General features: G+C 27.8%; 1 protein-coding gene across 1 annotated transcript; it reads right to left on the minus strand.

Moving 5' to 3' along the window:
* Positions 1 to 15,602: 15,602 nt before the first annotated feature.
* LOC136087008 (uncharacterized) lies at positions 15,603 to 19,435 on the minus strand. The gene is made up of 2 exons (XM_065809512.1): positions 19,319 to 19,435; positions 15,603 to 16,463 (listed from the first exon to the last, which is right to left on the minus strand). Exons 1-2 carry the CDS (start codon positions 19,433 to 19,435, stop codon positions 15,603 to 15,605), a joined length of 978 nt encoding a protein of 325 aa, XP_065665584.1.
* Positions 19,436 to 19,875: the final 440 nt, after the last annotated feature.

Consider the following 19,875-nt stretch of genomic DNA (forward strand, 5'->3'; position numbering starts at 1 on the left):
TTTTGAATATTAGTTATGTTAGAGGATTTTTTTGTTTTGTTATTTTTTGGTTTTTAGATTACTTAAATACTTCATGGAAATTAGTAATGTGTGACTATTATTTTTTATCAACAATCCTTTAAAGATTTTATAAGCTAACTATACGTTGTATTATCGTTGTGGTATGGTTATTTTGGTGTTCGTTGTTTCCTGGTGGTATGGTTATTTTGGTGTTCTATTAACAAAGATTACTTTTAAGTGGTGAGAAACTTATTTCAATTTTACGTTTCATGGATTGATTCAGTATTAATATTTATCTATTTGATGGTTCAACTAGGCTCCAGTTGTTATTTTATGGATTAACATTTTTTAACAAATATCTCTATATAATAATACTGAACTTAATGTTAATGTTTACAGTGCCCCTTTTTTAATTAAAGTGCTCCTTTGTGCATTTCTTGAAACGTCAATTTCAAGAAAAGTTCTAATATATTGTTATATTCTAAAGTTCTAATTTATTGCTATATTTCATTTATTCAATTATTTCATATATTCGATATATTCAGCTATATATTTCAATAGTGATATAGAACTCATGTTTTACTTTTGACTTCTTCCTTTACTGTAATGTCAGGGTTGACTCAAGGTTCCATCCTTGGCCCTCTGATTTTTCTTATAGTTTTCAATAATGATCTCTCAAAAATTTTAACATCTAAGGTGGCATTATTTTCTGATCATATCTGATTATTAGATGTCAACACTCTGATTGTGTGGATGGGGCATTTGAGCTTTTGATTTCACTCCTGGGATGGAATGGCGCTCTCATTGGTTGGTGATCTTTAACTCAGATAAAACTTAATTATTTTCAGTTAATCGTTATTGCAATAATCTGGATTATTTTTCATCTATGAATGGTAATGATCACTCATCTAGATTGCATCTTCTAGAATTATCTCTTACTTCTGATCTTTCCTAGACCACATATCAAATCCATTGCAAATTTAGCTAAGGTGGCATCTCTTTATAATGCTTCAGATATCTTACTCCGGATTCTATTCTTTATCTCTATAAATCTCTAATCTGTCATTGTATGGAATACTGTTGTCATATCTGTTGAGGATCTTACAATGATACTCTTTAATGATGCCTACAAATATTACAATAGTAATTGCTCTAAAGCAAGTAGAAAATAAATTTTAGTAGATGGCACCAGAGCTAGAGTCTCTGGTGCCATCTACTAAATCTACCATCAACTAATTTGTTAAAGTTTCCTTACTGTGGAAATATGGTTTCAATTTAGTAAATTTTGATGATTTCAAATGTATTAATCATGTTTATTAATTAATTATTATAATATATAAAAATATTATTTATTAATCAAATTTATTAATCATGAGCCAACAGTTTAGGAAAAGAGCTTAAATTTAACACAAGGTAATACTTTTGTTTTTTGGAAATATTAAAAAACTAGTTAATGCTATTTGTCACGTTACAGCTATTCATATTAGGCTGGGTGAATAAAAATTAGCAAATTGCTCTTTTTACTCAATAGTTGGTCAGCTTTTTTTAATCTTCAACAGTTTTGCTTAAGTTCTTATTCACGTAAGGCTGAGCAATTACTGAATAAAAACAATTGCTCATATTCATTCACCGGCCTATTAAAAATAGTAATTTTTGTTATACTCATAGTAAGTGATTTGGTTTTTATGGCCTAATTTGCAGAGTAAGGTTACTAGTTTATTTTTAACTAAGATTAAAAAAAAATTCTCTCGTATATCAACACCACAATCAAACGTATAGTGTGAGTTAAATCTCTGACATGTTCTATTTTGTTAATGAGAAACATAGCTTTTCGCTATTTTATATATTGCAATAAAAAGATATCTAAAGAACAAATTATGTAATAGATGTCAAAAGTACATCTAATAAAGTACTGCCATCAAAAAAACGAAATATGCAATAGCCATAAAAATACCATCAAAAGTGCAAATCATGTAATAAAATTCAAAAGTACAGCTATTAAAAATACAAATCATATAATAGAAGCCAAAAGTACAGTCATCAATAGTACAAATATTGTAATAGAAGTCAAAAGTACAGCTATTAAAGTAAAGATATCAAAAGAGCAAATCATAGTATAGAAGTCAAAAATACAATCCGAGTTGTATAACTGATATCTGTTATATCGCTATTGAAAGAAATAACTTGTCGCTATTTTTTATATTGCGGTATCCAACATATCAAAAGAATTAATCGTGCAATAGAACTCAAAAGTACAGCGCGAGTTTGTAGGAGACTTGTCGCTATTTTATATATAACAATATTTAACAGATATCAAGAATAAAAATCATGCGATAGAAATCAAGATTACAACACGAATTATATCCCTGTCATCTATTGTATTTCTCTAATCATTTATTCTATCTCCGGAAAAAAAAATCTGTTTTTGAAGTCAAAAGTACACAAACTATAAACTATGATGTCAAAAGATAACAAACTAACTTGTTGCATCAGCGGTGTTAATATTTTTTTAACAAAATTTTTTGCTCGAATTATTAAACCTAGACGTTGGGTTATATCTTCTACAAATTAAAATTTTTTATATCAAAAATCAAGATAAGTAGCTGCCACAAAAATATCATCAGTTAAAATATAATTTAGGCGACTTTTTAAAGAATTTAGTAACTGAAATTTTAATGCTTCTATTAGATCTGTAGAGAATTCCATATTAGTTATTTTACTATTTAATAAACTGTAAACAGCTGGAAATAATAAAGAAACTGTAGGATAATTTCGACCACTTAAGCTTATTGTCAAATCTTTTAGTGATTCAAACAAATTGCAAAAATCATTTATTATTTTATGCATTCTGCACCATTAATATAATATGCATTCTGCACCATTTTCATATTTCATAGATAATAAAGCATCTTTATTTGAAAAAATTGAATCAAGCATATCATGTGTTGAATTCCATCTTGTTTTAACACTCTTGTTCATTGAAAGACATTTTTAGTATATTTTATGAAAGTTTAGGTTAATTTATAAAAATTTACTAACTGAAACTTATCTATATCATTATACTTATAATAATTAGTATTTTAGTTACCTAGTTACATTTTGCATATTTGATTCATAAAACGTAATTAAATATTTTTAAAATGCCGCGTTTCGTAAGTGTTTTTCCGTTAAGAACTGGGTGCGGATTCGCAGCACTTTCGTAAGTCCAAAAATTGCGTAAAGTTTGCGTAAGTTTTGCCTAAGTTCAATGTTACGCTAAGTGGTATTCACAAACCTTGCGTAAACAAAAACTTACGAAATTCTTACTTAAAAAAACTTAAGTAATAACTTACGAAGAAAAAAGTTTTTTCGTAGGTTATTACTTACGCAAAATGTCTAAAAAACAGTATTGACAGCATTTTCCTAAAATGTGCTCAGCAAACTTTACGCAAGAAAAGTTACGTCTGCTATTTTCTGACTTAAGTTTGTCGAAACTTTATATCATCTAATAATATTTAAACATGGCGTTTTTATTATTATAAAAGATTTCAGATTTTGTTTGTTATTGCCAATAAAATATAATTTTATCTTAATTTTATACTGCTATACATTAAGTTATTTATTTAAATAATACAACTGTAGTTTTTTTTTAAACAACATTACCAATAGCAGCATATTTACCAAAAATTTAGATGTACTACATAAACTTGTTTTATAAAACTTGTTTTCAACAAACATTTAAGGTTAAAAACATATACACAAAATCTATATAATGGATGGTTCACTCTCTCATAGCCTGGCTAAAACAAGGAGAGCGACCATAGTGCGGATATATCATTTAGTTTTGTAGTATGCCAATAACTTATAAAATAAGTTAACTTAATAACTAGTTATTGTCATACATCAAAACTATATAATGTACCTATACTATATTAACTTATGGTTGTATCTATGCTATACTATCTATACTATCTTATACAAAAATATATACAACAATATTATTGAAATATATACTTTAACTTGCATAACTAGCATAAAGAGAGAGAGAGAGAGTTCTTTCTCTCACTCTCTCTGTGTGAGAGAGAAAATATTTGTGCTAACATAGATACAATATTCACAAAAATATGTAATCAATTCATTAGTTTTTCAAATATCTATTTTTTTTAATCTATAAATGTGAACAAGACTATTTCAAAATATAATAATGCTAAAATTATCTATGAGTAATCAGGCTATTGAAGTAAAAAAGTATTATAACCTAAATATTAAACTTACTTTGAATTATGATGCTATGTTTTTCGATAATTTCAGTTATTCAAAGGTATTAAAGGTATAACGATATTAAGATTATTTTGAATAATAATGCTCTGTTTTTAATTATTTCAATTATCAGGAGATATTATTAATATCTATGGATAATTTAAATTATTAAAAAAAGAGCATAGCTTTTTGAAGCCTAATTTCTTGGTAAATAATATTGTTATTTGCAAATAAGAAACATATTCTTTAATAGTTTAAACTGCTTTGGTAGATCTTTTTTTTTTTTGTATTTCTATATGAAATCTCATTGTTGTAGTTTGTTATTGCAAAGAGTAGAAATTCCATAAAAAGTTACTTGATTCACCAGTTAGTCCAAATGGAGTGATAGTACTTTTCACAATTCAGTAGAATTATTATCTGTTGCTGTTGAAAATAGTATTACAACTCTTGAGATGACAGCATATTGTTCACACTGGTTGTAGCTTTTAGATTTGGTGTCTTGAAAACCTACGACAATACTTGTTGTTGTAATTTAATCAATACTTGCTCTGTCAAAGAGTCAAACGTTTTTATACTGCACGTTCCTGATTCACAGAACTAACTTTATGCCATCCATCAAATATAAAAATCATGTTTTTATTCGTGCAAATATGGTACCATAAACTCTCAATCTGAAATATCACTGAAAAAAAACTTACAAAAAACAAGTGGGTTTTAATTAAAACTCAACTTTTATTAATTATTACAATTGAACCATTTTCCATAACATATTATGAAAAATACAATGTATTTTTCATAGTATGTTATGGAAAAGTTGTTGAACTTTTGCTTATGTTTTCAAAATGTTCCTTATATTTCTGACAACAGAAATTTTGTTTATAAATAGTTTCAAATATACAAGAATGAAATCAAATGTATTTTTTGAATTTATTGAAGCAATTTCTTTATTTAATAAAACTGTCATTCCCTATTGCAAATAAAAGTGTTTTTAATTCAAGTCAATTGTATGATAAAACAAGACCTCTAAAACGAAAATTTAACAATTATCATGATGTTTTCTTATACCCTAGGGTATAAGAAGTAATAATGAAAACAAGAAGTTAAAAAAAACACTTTAGCTTAGCACTTCCATTATTTTATGAACGTGAAATTTTATGCTAAAGTATTTTGTTTTAACTTCCTGATGCAATGCAAGACAAGTTGCATGATCTGATCAAGGGTGAACCTAGACCTTTTTTGGTACTATAGGACCGCTATGAGCGCTAAAAAAATGCCTCAAAATATTAAATTCATGTTGTTTTTCTTTTTCTTTTTATATTAAAAATACTAAAAAAGTTCTTTCAAATGCTAGTTTTCTGTATATTTTAGCTAGTTTATTTAGCCAGTGATGTTTACAAAAAGGTTCACTGCAGGTTTAGAGTAAGGGTTAAAATAAAACTAATGGACATTCACTGATGGCATCATGCAGGAAGCCAAATAATTACCATATGTAAGCCCAGGATAATACAATTTACATTACCCATTTGGATTTGAATAAATATGCCCAAATTATTTCTTAATGAGTACTTGTAATGTTTATATTTAAAATAATAGACGCGTAGCATTTTGTTAATAATCAATATATCATTTAAAAAATCAACCGACTCCTTTTTGTTCCATTTTTAATCCAATTATTAATTATTTTGATTATTTTGCTAATAGATACTCAAAATAGATTGAAAGAATGTTTATGCTATATATGCTATTACTTTTAAAAGTGATTGCACGTATATGCTATTTGGGGCTATTCAAGTACAATGAAACACTTTTTTGCTGTTTTTAGACTCCCTTCTTTGTATATGAAACATTTTAAACAATCTCTCCCCACCCTATTTGTGACGTGACATTATTTTTAAACAAATATATCTTTGAGGTTGTACTTTTATGCTAAAGGTTTACTATTCCGCTGTGATTAGAATTTAAATTTTAAAAATTTTGTCATGTCACACTGTGGCTAACCACCCCCTCTCCCATGTAATATTTGGTGAAACTTTCAAACACCTCCACCCTATATAAGAATGTCACGTATTATTTGAATAGCCCCTATATGGTTTTGCTACATTTTTAAATATAGCAACAACAAAAAAAATAATTATAGTTATAAGTAAATTTAAGCCCTGTCTTTAAAAAAGAAACATTTACTGTTTGGTCAAATTGCCCTGTGTGTCTTAACAAAAAAAGAGTTAGTAATACTAACTACTTCCTTTATCCAAATAGTTATAAAATATTTTCCTTAAATTTTGGATAAATTTTTGCATAAGTTTTTGCCTAAGTTTTGCGTAACTCATGCGCAACCTTAACTTTACGCAAATGCTGCGTTAAAGTTGTGAATACCAAATAGTTACGCTTAAAATATTTTGCGTAAGTTTTTCGTAACTTTTGCTCAGCTACGCAAGAGTTAAGGCGAGTTTCCACTCATCCGTTTTTCAACGGGAAAGGGAAGGGAAATGAAAAATCAATCATGTGAGCATGCGTTATAAATGTTTTTATTTGTCCAAAGGAAAACTGCGCATCTTCACGTGATTATTTTTTCGTTCCCCTTTTCGTTCCCGTAGAAAAACGGATGAGTGGAAACTCACCTTAACGCAAAAGTTGTGAATCCGCACCCTGTTTCGCAAGTTGCGGTGCGAAAGAGTTTCGTTTCGAAAGAAATTTGGTTTTTTATCATTATTTCAAAAAATAAAACTATAAAATGTTCGTATGTTGCAATACTGAATATATAATTTTATTATAAACATTTTGGTATATAAAAAAAAATTTAATTTTTACAATTATATCCGTTTGGCCAAAAACATTTTTTAATAGACTTTTAAACGTCGTTCAGCGAAAGAGCTCGTTCCGCAAGTGCGTTTTCCGTAAACGCTACTTTCGTATGTATTTCGTATGTATTTCGCAAAATAGTTTAATTTCATAACTCAACTTGCGAAAGGCGACATTTCGTATGTAGCATTTGTGAAATAAACATTGACGGTTTTGTTTTTTTCGTAAAATTCGGTGCGAAAAAAAAAAATTCCTTATTCTCAATATCCTTCCGAAAGAATTTTATTTTTCCGGAATTGTACGAAATATTCCGGTTAACAACTCTAGTCTCTTCACAAAGATTTAGAATAGGTAAGTATCGGGGTAAAAAACTGCTCTGATCCCTACGCCAATTAATGCTTCATTGTGGACAATGTTCAACATTTTAATGCTAATATCATGGTTATGTTACGGCCTCTTAACATTACACGTTGATTTGGGGTCGTTCCTGGAGACTGTATCCGTGGTTTCTTATCATATAAAGGTTGAACGGACTTTCATCAAATGAAAATGATATTTCTGAAAAGTTGTTGCAATGTCAAGTTTAAATACCATGAATTTTATTTTAGCTCTGCAGTATTGCACCCTTCACTAATGGATCTTAAAATTTTATATGTATAATTTAATTTTTTTAATTATTGCCATTAGGACATTAACATCAATTCCTAATTCTACCTTTATCTCTTGTTGAATGTAGTTTCTTCTATCTTCAATTAACTCGTATAGCTTATTTCTTACTTCCTTAGTACAACCTGACTGTCGAAAATCGCCTCTATAACCAGGATTGATATTACCTGTTAATATACATCAATAGACCAGGCGTCGTATTGAAGTCTCACTTCTATGCACGAGTTCCGAAGGGAAAAGTGTAAAGCTTCTTTTACACTTTTCCCTTCGTTAACAAGATTAATGATCAAATTTCTTACTTCAACGTTAATTTCTGTCTTCGTGCGTTATTCATTTTAGAGTTTTAAAAAGTTGAAGAAAAAACGGGCTTAAATTGTATATAAGGAAGTTAAATTAAATGATGCAATAAAAGCACAACTATTTATGATGATAAAAAAAACTGCCAAATTAATTAATAACAGATTTAATGCAGAAAACCGCCTGATTAAATGCAAAAAACCACCAAGTTAAATGCAAAAAACCGCCAGATTAAATGAAAAAAAAATACCAGGGAGCTTATTCACCAAACTTTTTTTTTGCGTAAGTTTGGCGTAAGTTTGGCGTAAGTTCAAAACTGTAAAAGTCGTATTCACCAAACTTGCGCAGCTGCGCTAAAAAAAACTTTCGTAAGTTTTTGTATAAGTTCAACCTTAACTATCGGTATTCACCAAACTGAAATCGTATTAACCAAACTTTGCTCAGCTCAATTTAAGCAAGAAAAGTTGCGTTAGCTACGAGTTGCCTTAACTTAGACGTAACTTTAAAATCACTAAATAATAGAAATGGTGAAATGATATTATGATGCACATATTATCAGATTGATATAGAATTTTACTATAAATTATAATATATACAATTTATGTATAAAAATTGTATATATTATAACAAAGTTAAAAATAATCAGAGATATTAACACAAATATAAATACATCATAATAATTTAACAACTTATTAACTTAATAACACCTAATATTTAGACATCTTGTATTATAATATCATAATATTATTGTTATTTTTTTGTATAATATGATCAAATTATTGTCTTATAATTGTAATATAACAGCATAAAATAGGATCTTAACATATTTAAATTATATGCATTATGATGTGATATTATAAATAAATATTGGTACATCTTTATGACAAGCATTAAGATGTTGTATTAATAAATAACTAAAGCTTAAAGTACTTATTTTATATATATTAAGATGTTATTATATTATTAATATAACAAAACATCTTATATAAAATAATAGTAACATTGTTATACAAAACAAGATATTAAAGTATATTATATGTTAATTAGAGTATGAAGTATTATATATTCTAAAAGATATTATGTTGTTATGATGCAGTTATGATTTGGTAATATATATGTATATATATATATATATATATATATATATATATATATATATATATATATATATATATATATATAATTATGAAACTGTTATATTGACAAAATAACAACTATATGTTTATAAATATTAACAATACACTGTATGTATTAATAAAAAAGCAACTATATCTTTATAATATTCTATTCACAGTTTTTTGTTAAATGGTACATGTCTCATTAAGTTTAATGATTATACTTCATTTAGTTGTTTTAATAGCTTTATTTAGTTTTAGTTTAAATGGAACTTTAGTTAATTTGGTCAAGATCAAATCTAGCGTTAAGCTCAATATGTTGCTTTAAACGATTACTATAATGTAGAATGTGTTCAAAAGTTTCATTTGTATAAAAACAAATAGAGGTAGTCAACACATTAACAATGATTTTTAACCAATCATGTTGAGGAGCAACCCGATTTCTTCGGATTAAAAAATGCTAATATCAATGAGGTTTTTTTTAAAGTAACTGGGAGTTTTCAAAGAGTAACTGGTAAAAATTACTAGTCAATTCAAAAAAAAAATTAGTAACAAAAAAAAATAATCTTTTGGTTATTAATTGTTTAATATGATTGTTGTTTATTGACTGTTACGAATGAAGTTTGAAGGAGTTGATTTATCGACGTCTTACTTAAGAAGAGCTTTTTTCCTTTTTCAGAGGTATTGTCAAAAGGTATCCTTGATAAAAGTTTTTATTTTTTCTATTTCTTAATTAAAACAGATTGTGGAATGTAATCCTAATGCAGATTTCCTTTTTGCTTGTTAACAGTCTTGATTACACCATTCAATAAGCCAACTACACAAGAGAAAATATATTTCAATAAGGCTCACCTTCAGGTAGATAGTGATGTGGAACAATCCTTTGATTTTCTCAAAAACCGTTGGAGGTCACAAGAGAGTTGGAGCACTTCAGTGCTCTTAACATATGCTCACCCAAAGTATATATTGCAAAATATATATTGTGTGTAATTTGCTGAAAAACCTTTATAATAGCTTAGGGTTAGAAATTCCAGATGGCATAAACTTTGAGGACAGTGATGAAGATGATGTACACTATGTTTATGCTGAATTAACAAAAGTCAACCCTTTCGCATTTAGACATTTTAGACAAGTCATAAATGACTTGTCTAAAATGCTTAGACAAGTCATTTATGACTTGTCTAAGCATTTTTTAAACTCCAAACTTATGCTCATGCTAATGCCAAATTAATATACGAATTTTTTAATTACTTGTATTTAAAAAAAATATTATTTACTTGATATTTAGAATTGAAAAAAGTGAAAGTTTGTTTAGTTTTTATTAATTGTATATTAAACAATTGTCAAAATTTATCTGCCTCTTTGTAGAACAATCAGTTCTAAACCCCTCTCTATCTCTTTTCTACTTATAATTATTTTCCTAGCTTTTGTAGTAATATTTTTTACTAAATAAATATTCAATAAAAAGTATTTAGTTTTTATAGCAGAGTCTTATAAAAATATTATTGTCATTTTATAAGATTGTAAAAAATACTAATTAGTAATATTCCTTAATTTAAATTAGTTAGAAATTTATGAATTCAATAATAGAAAAGTTTGTTTAATATAATTAAGAAAACTTGGTTCATTCAAAAAAAAAATCAGTTTGGTTGTTTTTTTGCGTAAGTTTTTGCTTAAGTTCGACTCATGCGCAACCCTAACTTTATGAAAACGCTGCGAAACATTGGTGAATACCAAAAAAAACATGAACTTACGATTTCTGTAACCTTAGTTAAGCTGCGCAAAAGTTACGAAAGTTTGGTGAATACGCACCCTGATTCGTGCAAAAAAGCACCAGATTAAATGCATAAACTGGGTGCTGATTCACAACTTTTGCGTAACTCTTGCGTAGCTGAGCAAAAGTTACGAAAACCTTACGCAAAATATTTTAAGCGTAACTATTTGGTATTCACAACTTTAACGCAGCATTTGCGTAAAGTTAAGGTTGCGCATGAGTTACGCAAAACTTAGGCAAAAACTTATGCAAAAATTTATCCAAAATTTAAGGAAAATATTTTATAACTATTTGGATAAAGGAAGTAGTTAGTATTACTAACTCCTTTTTTTGTTAAGACACACAGGGCAATTTGACCAAACAGTAAATGTTTCTTTTTTAAAGACAGGGCTTAAATTTACTTATAACTATAATTATTTTTTTTGTTGTTGCTATATTTAAAAATGTAGCAAAACCATATAGGGGCTATTCAAATAATACGTGACATTCTTATATAGGGTGGAGGTGTTTGAAAGTTTCACCAAATATTACATGGGAGAGGGGGTGGTTAGCCACAGTGTGACATGACAAAATTTTTAAAATTTAAATTCTAATCACAGCGGAATAGTAAACCTTTAGCATAAAAGTACAACCTCAAAGATATATTTGTTTAAAAATAATGTCACGTCACAAATAGGGTGGGGAGAGATTGTTTAAAATGTTTCATATACAAAGAAGGGAGTCTAAAAACAGCAAAAAAGTGTTTCATTGTACTTGAATAGCCCCAAATAGCATATACGTGCAATCACTTTTAAAAGTAATAGCATATATAGCATAAACATTCTTTCAATCTATTTTGAGTATCTATTAGCAAAATAATCAAAATAATTAATAATTGGATTAAAAATGGAACAAAAAGGAGTCGGTTGATTTTTTAAATGATATATTGATTATTAACAAAATGCTACGCGTCTATTATTTTAAATATAAACATTACAAGTACTCATTAAGAAATAATTTGGGCATATTTATTCAAATCCAAATGGGTAATGTAAATTGTATTATCCTGGGCTTACATATGGTAATTATTTGGCTTCCTGCATGATGCCATCAGTGAATGTCCATTAGTTTTATTTTAACCCTTACTCTAAACCTGCAGTGAACCTTTTTGTAAACATCACTGGCTAAATAAACTAGCTAAAATATACAGAAAACTAGCATTTGAAAGAACTTTTTTAGTATTTTTAATATAAAAAGAAAAAGAAAAACAACATGAATTTAATATTTTGAGGCATTTTTTTAGCGCTCATAGCGGTCCTATAGTACCAAAAAAGGTCTAGGTTCACCCTTGATCAGATCATGCAACTTGTCTTGCATTGCATCAGGAAGTTAAAACAAAATACTTTAGCATAAAATTTCACGTTCATAAAATAATGGAAGTGCTAAGCTAAAGTGTTTTTTTTAACTTCTTGTTTTCATTATTACTTCTTATACCCTAGGGTATAAGAAAACATCATGATAATTGTTAAATTTTCGTTTTAGAGGTCTTGTTTTATCATACAATTGACTTGAATTAAAAACACTTTTATTTGCAATAGGGAATGACAGTTTTATTAAATAAAGAAATTGCTTCAATAAATTCAAAAAATACATTTGATTTCATTCTTGTATATTTGAAACTATTTATAAACAAAATTTCTGTTGTCAGAAATATAAGGAACATTTTGAAAACATAAGCAAAAGTTCAACAACTTTTCCATAACATACTATGAAAAATACATTGTATTTTTCATAATATGTTATGGAAAATGGTTCAATTGTAATAATTAATAAAAGTTGAGTTTTAATTAAAACCCACTTGTTTTTTGTAAGTTTTTTTTCAGTGATATTTCAGATTGAGAGTTTATGGTACCATATTTGCACGAATAAAAACATGATTTTTATATTTGATGGATGGCATAAAGTTAGTTCTGTGAATCAGGAACGTGCAGTATAAAAACGTTTGACTCTTTGACAGAGCAAGTATTGATTAAATTACAACAACAAGTATTGTCGTAGGTTTTCAAGACACCAAATCTAAAAGCTACAACCAGTGTGAACAATATGCTGTCATCTCAAGAGTTGTAATACTATTTTCAACAGCAACAGATAATAATTCTACTGAATTGTGAAAAGTACTATCACTCCATTTGGACTAACTGGTGAATCAAGTAACTTTTTATGGAATTTCTACTCTTTGCAATAACAAACTACAACAATGAGATTTCATATAGAAATACAAAAAAAAAAAAGATCTACCAAAGCAGTTTAAACTATTAAAGAATATGTTTCTTATTTGCAAATAACAATATTATTTACCAAGAAATTAGGCTTCAAAAAGCTATGCTCTTTTTTTAATAATTTAAATTATCCATAGATATTAATAATATCTCCTGATAATTGAAATAATTAAAAACAGAGCATTATTATTCAAAATAATCTTAATATCGTTATACCTTTAATACCTTTGAATAACTGAAATTATCGAAAAACATAGCATCATAATTCAAAGTAAGTTTAATATTTAGGTTATAATACTTTTTTACTTCAATAGCCTGATTACTCATAGATAATTTTAGCATTATTATATTTTGAAATAGTCTTGTTCACATTTATAGATTAAAAAAAATAGATATTTGAAAAACTAATGAATTGATTACATATTTTTGTGAATATTGTATCTATGTTAGCACAAATATTTTCTCTCTCACACAGAGAGAGTGAGAGAAAGAACTCTCTCTCTCTCTCTTTATGCTAGTTATGCAAGTTAAAGTATATATTTCAATAATATTGTTGTATATATTTTTGTATAAGATAGTATAGATAGTATAGCATAGATACAACCATAAGTTAATATAGTATAGGTACATTATATAGTTTTGATGTATGACAATAACTAGTTATTAAGTTAACTTATTTTATAAGTTATTGGCATACTACAAAACTAAATGATATATCCGCACTATGGTCGCTCTCCTTGTTTTAGCCAGGCTATGAGAGAGTGAACCATCCATTATATAGATTTTGTGTATATGTTTTTAACCTTAAATGTTTGTTGAAAACAAGTTTTATAAAACAAGTTTATGTAGTACATCTAAATTTTTGGTAAATATGCTGCTATTGGTAATGTTGTTTAAAAAAAAACTACAGTTGTATTATTTAAATAAATAACTTAATGTATAGCAGTATAAAATTAAGATAAAATTATATTTTATTGGCAATAACAAACAAAATCTGAAATCTTTTATAATAATAAAAACGCTATGTTTAAATAATGTTAGATGATTTAAAGTTACGCCAAATCTAAGTCAAAAAATAGCAGACGTATCTTTGGTTGCGTAAAGTTTCTAAAATGGTCGTGCGACGGTTGTACGACTGTCGCAAGACTGTCGCGCGACCTTATGGAAACATAAGTCGTGCGACAAGTTTTGTCTTTCAAGGCTGTTTTATGATCGTGTTATAGGTGTCGCAGAGATAGAAAAAATTCTATCGCTTCAACAATTATCGCGCGACCCTAAAATATGATTGGTTGACTATTTCGAAAACGGAGTATTAAAAAAAATACAATTTCACATATTAACATAAAATGGAACTTGAACAAGAAAGATCTATCAAAGAATTCAGCAAAGAAAATTTTATGCAGTAAGTGCAGAAGTATCCTGTGCTGTACAACAAATTTAATACCGAATTTAAGAACAATATTATTTTAAAAAATGCTTGGACAGCTATTGGTGTTTTGTTTGGTTTAACTGATCACGAATGTGAATCAAAGTACAAAAATATAAGATCGGCTTATGGACGCTTTTTAAGGAAAAAAAAAAGTACACCTTCCGGCTCAGGGCGAATTTTTATCAGTAAAGAATACAATTATTTGCAGTGGTTAAATGTTTACATTGACCATAGAGATACCACAACTAATGTTGGAGATAAAGCATCAACAACAGAATTAACAACGGAATCACCTATGTCTTGTATAAGTTATGAAACTATAAACTATGATGAAGAAGTTAGTAATCAGGCAGAAGTAGAAAATGAAAATTTAAGTGAAAATACAAGTGTGTTGAATTTTTCTTCTAATACACACAAATCAAATACATTCAGTAATCAACAAAAATCGTTAAATCAAATAAAATCTCCTGTAAATATAAGAAAAAAACAATTTAAAAGATCTCTATCTGATGAAAATACAAAAATACAAGATGCAATACTTAGTACTCCTAATGTTGCATTAATATTAATGCAACATTAGGAGTTAGTGAACATGAAGAAAGCGACGATATTACACATTTTTGTAAATCTATTTGTGCTACAATTAAAAGGCTACCTCCTAAAACCCAAGCAGTTGCTAAAATAAACATACAGCAATATCTAGCTGCTCTGGAATTTCCAGATATTGTCGACTAATATAAAATTTGTTTGTTTTTGTTAACAGTTGTTCAACATTTTGTTATACATATTTTAAACCATTATTTCAATATATTAATTATACAAACAAAATAATGTTTTTTTTTCATTGTTCTAAAAAAATTTCATTTCCTGCTAGATTGTACCTACAGCTGGTTACATAGTTATGTTGCCATGACAAGGATCCACTTGGATGATTAAAATACTCTGTTAGCGTTAATCTTACAGTGTTAGCATCTGTTGTGTATCGATTTCATGTACATCGAGGTAAAGTATGTAAAGCATTACCTTCATGTGTTATTTTCCTCCAGTCTCCAGGATTCTTCCAAATCAACAAATCCAGATGGCACATAGTTAATTCCGTCATTGATCCTTAAATAATTATGTAAACAGATTTTAGCTTTTATAATGTTTTCAATATTTTCTGGAGTTGCTTTTATTGGACGTCTAAACACTCTCCATTTAGCTGCCATAATTCCAAATGTGTTTTCAATTGTTTGTCTAGTCCTAGATAATCGATAGTTAAAAATACGTTCTTTGATTGTCAAATTTTTACCAGAAAAAGGCTTCATTAACCATGATTTCAATGCAAAAATATCATCCCCAACTAGTACTGGTGGTACTTGTGTGCCATTTGATAGCTGTCGGTTTTTAGCAAGTTTGAATAAGTTGTTCTTGAAAGCTTTACCCATTTTACTTTCATTGAATATAGAAGCATCGTTATCTCTGCCATAGCTACCTATATCTACCAAAGTAAAGCAGTATTTTGCATCACATATGGCTACCAAAACCATACTGTGATAATTTTTGTAGTTGTAATATGCTGATCCACTCAAACTAGGAGCTTCTATACATACATGTTTACCATCTATGGCCCCTATACAATTAGGAAAGTTCCATTCATTTTCAAATTCGTTTGCTAATTTCTCCCACTCATTTGATGTACTTGGTGCCTTTAGATAACATGGTTGTAACACATTCCAAATGGCCTTTGTTGTTTCATTTATAATGTTGCATACTGTTGTTCTGCCCAGTCTAAAGTAAAAAGCTTGTGTTTGTTGTGAATCTCCAGTAGCCAAGTATCTCAGTGTCACAGTCAATCGTTCTGAGGGTGATATAGTTTGACGGCTTCGACATGACTTTTTGTAATGCTAGGTGCAATCATTGATAACAAGTGTTCATACCTTTCAGGCAACGTTCTGTAAAAGCGATGAAAAAATTCTCTGTCATGAAGACGTAGCTCAGGAATAAGTGTGTTAAATGCACCTTTTTTACAACGGTTTTTAAACAATGAGCGAATCCAAAATTTGTGCTTTCTTTTTTTTTTTTTTTACTCTGCAATGTTCTGAGAGGTAGTAATGTATTGCAAAGTGCAAGCTGGCACTTCAAGAGATATTTTTTATTATTTGCCATTGTTCTAAAAATCAATTGGTTTATATAATTAATCAATTTTTTTTTATATTACTCTATTTGTTACTAGAATTAATTATTAGAAATTTATCATTAGAAAAAAGTTAGAGAAGATTTTTTCAATAGTACTAAAGCTGATGATCAACATCTATTATTTTTTTAATCTTGGTAACTATTTCTTAACAAAAATTAGTTGAACTAAAGTTTTATGTTGATATTTTTATTGTGGTGTTTTAAAATAAATTTTTGTAAATACTAAAATTCTTCACAAAAATTATTTAATTTTTAAAAATTTGATTCTTAAGCGTTTGTTTTTTTAAATCTTTGTTATATTCCCAGTTAGTGTTAAAGCTTTTTATTATCATTAGAACCTGTGTATACTTTAATTGGTGTGTACTCGTCATATTTCTAGAACATTTTTTTTACAACTATTTGTAGTGAAGATAATTTTAAAAAATCTTCAGCTAAAAGCACATATTTCATAAATTTAGAAATAGGTTCATAATATTATTATATATATACATGTATATATATATATATATATGTGTGTGTGTGTGTGTGTGTGTGTGTGTGTGTGTGTTTGTGTGTGTTTGTGTGTGTGTTTGTGTGTGTGTGTTTGTGTGTGTGTGTTTGTGTGTGTTTGTGTGTGTGTGTGTGTGTGTTTAGGTAAATATATATATATATTTTTTTATTTTTATATATATATATATATTTATGTAAATTTATATATATATATATATATATATTTATGTATATATATATATATATGTGAAATTATTTGTTTGGCTTCACGGAAGTGTTAAGTAATTCTTAAATTAATGGAAACAGATGGTCGTGCGACAATTATTGCAGATGTTGTTGCGCGACAGTTGTCGCACGACTGTCGTGCGACTATATGGAAACCAACCTTAAGTTTTTGTTTACGCAAGGTTTGTGAATACCACTTAGCGTAACTTTGAACTTAAGCAAAACTTACGCAAACTTTACGCAAATTTTGGACTTACGAAAGTGTTGTGAATCCGCACCCTGGTACGTAAGTTGATTGCGAAATTCCTGATTTATTTCTTAACTAAAAAAAAGTTTGTTTTGCTTACGGTGTAAAGCTTCATTTTTTGCTTATTTACTTTTCATAACTATATTTGATATATTGAAAAAATATGATTGCATATAACGTAAAATATATTATGTCAAATAAATTATGTGAAATACTTAAAATATATTATTTTAAAGTTATTTTTACAACACCTCTTAATTAAAAAAAAAATCCTGCGTGAGTAAAATTTATATTGGAGAAACCAAAACATTTTATTTCAAAAAGGTATTGAGCACCAATCAAATAGTATGAAGCAATTGAACATTTGCATGAAAGTGAAAAAATCATAAAATGTCTTCTAGTTTTTACCTGAAATATGGTAACTTTAGTAATTTAATACTGTGTTTGATTAAACACGTTTTATTTTGAACAAGTGTTAAATTAGTATTTTAAAAAGCTGTATAAAACAGAAATAAAAAATATTGCGAGATTTGCTTTGTTAATATCAAAAGTGGGTGTTATTATCAAAACAACCTCCCCTTATTATTTTATTTTTATTTTATACAGTTGAAGACTCCACGGGAAAAAACGGCAGGGTTAATTTTGAAAAAATTTGACTTTTCGCACTTTCTAGCTTTATTAACCACATAGTAGGGAGTTTAGTCGATTTTTATAGCGAATGTAATTTTTTTAAATTTAAAATGCATTAAATTCCTTAAGGTATTAACCACTTCTGTAGCTCATTTAGTTCCAAAGATATACGTGTTTTAATATTATCAATACATAGACTTTTTATGAAATATTTTGTTTAAATATCTCATAAAATTTTTGGCACCGAAAATTAAAGAAATAACACATACCTAAAACTTCAAAATACGCGGAAAATAATAATTAGTCTCTATAAAAATAAAAATAGTCGACAAAAATATTGAAATAGTAGACGATTTCTTAATAATTTTATATATATATATATATATATATATATATATATATATATATATATATAATATTATTATTATTATTAAATTTTGATATTAATTGACAAAATTGATATTAATTAAATTTTTAAGAAAACGTCAACTATTTCGATATTTTTGTCGACTATTTTTATACACTAACTATGCTATTTTACAATCTAGATTAGATTGCATTTATTAGAACAAATAACACATGTTCTAAAGGACACGCAGGTCCATGTTGATGGTCGCTAACAACGTGCCCCTAAATAAATTATGTAACAGCGTACAACATCGAATAAATAATTTATATACAAATAGCAAATGAGATATGCTGTCAACGCCGACATAATTTTTCAAAATTGAGTTAATTTTACTCTTAAAGATGTTGATGTTATCGGCTTTAAAAACATCGAAAGGCAACTGATTCCAAATGTTGACAATTCGGTAAGAGAAACTATATTTGCGAATATCTAGTCGACATTGTTGTTTGCGCATTTTATATTTATGTCCTTGTGTGTTGTTTTTGTTGTTCAGCATGAAATGGTGACCAAGCTGGGGAGCAATATCCTAATACAGGCCTAATATATGTATTGAAGGCTCTTACTAAAATACTAGGATCGCGGGACTTGAAACATTTTAAAATAAGGTATGCTCTAGTATTAGATGCATGTACAACGTTTAAAATATGCTTTTTATAGTTCAGTTGAGAATCCAGAGTCATTTTTTTCATTAACCGAGATCTTTTGGAATAGAAGACCAAGCTAAAAAATGATTTCCTAACTTATAATTAAAGTTAATGCATTTTCTCGATGAAGCACGCGCGATCCTATAAACAAAACACTTACTGGTAGAAATGGGTAGTTGCCATGTTCTGATTAAAGTATTAAGGCATGCTATTGGTAAAATCTGCCCACCTTTTGCGGTGTGATAAAGCTAGTTAACGGTCGTTTTTTTGTGTGTGGTAGTGTTTGTATAATAGAACATTTTAGCAGATAAAAATAATTAAAAATATTATTTAGTTTCAAAATGTCAACCGAGCAAACTAAACGAAGATTTTTGATTGTGGACAAGCACTTAAAAAATCCAACTTTATCTAATAGAAAGTTGGGGAAATCATTAAAAATATCAAGAAGAACTGTAGATACTGTTCTTAAACGGTTT

Source organism: Hydra vulgaris, chromosome 11 (assembly GCF_038396675.1).
Source record: "Hydra vulgaris chromosome 11, alternate assembly HydraT2T_AEP".
Classification (NCBI taxonomy): domain Eukaryota; kingdom Metazoa; phylum Cnidaria; class Hydrozoa; order Anthoathecata; family Hydridae; genus Hydra; species Hydra vulgaris.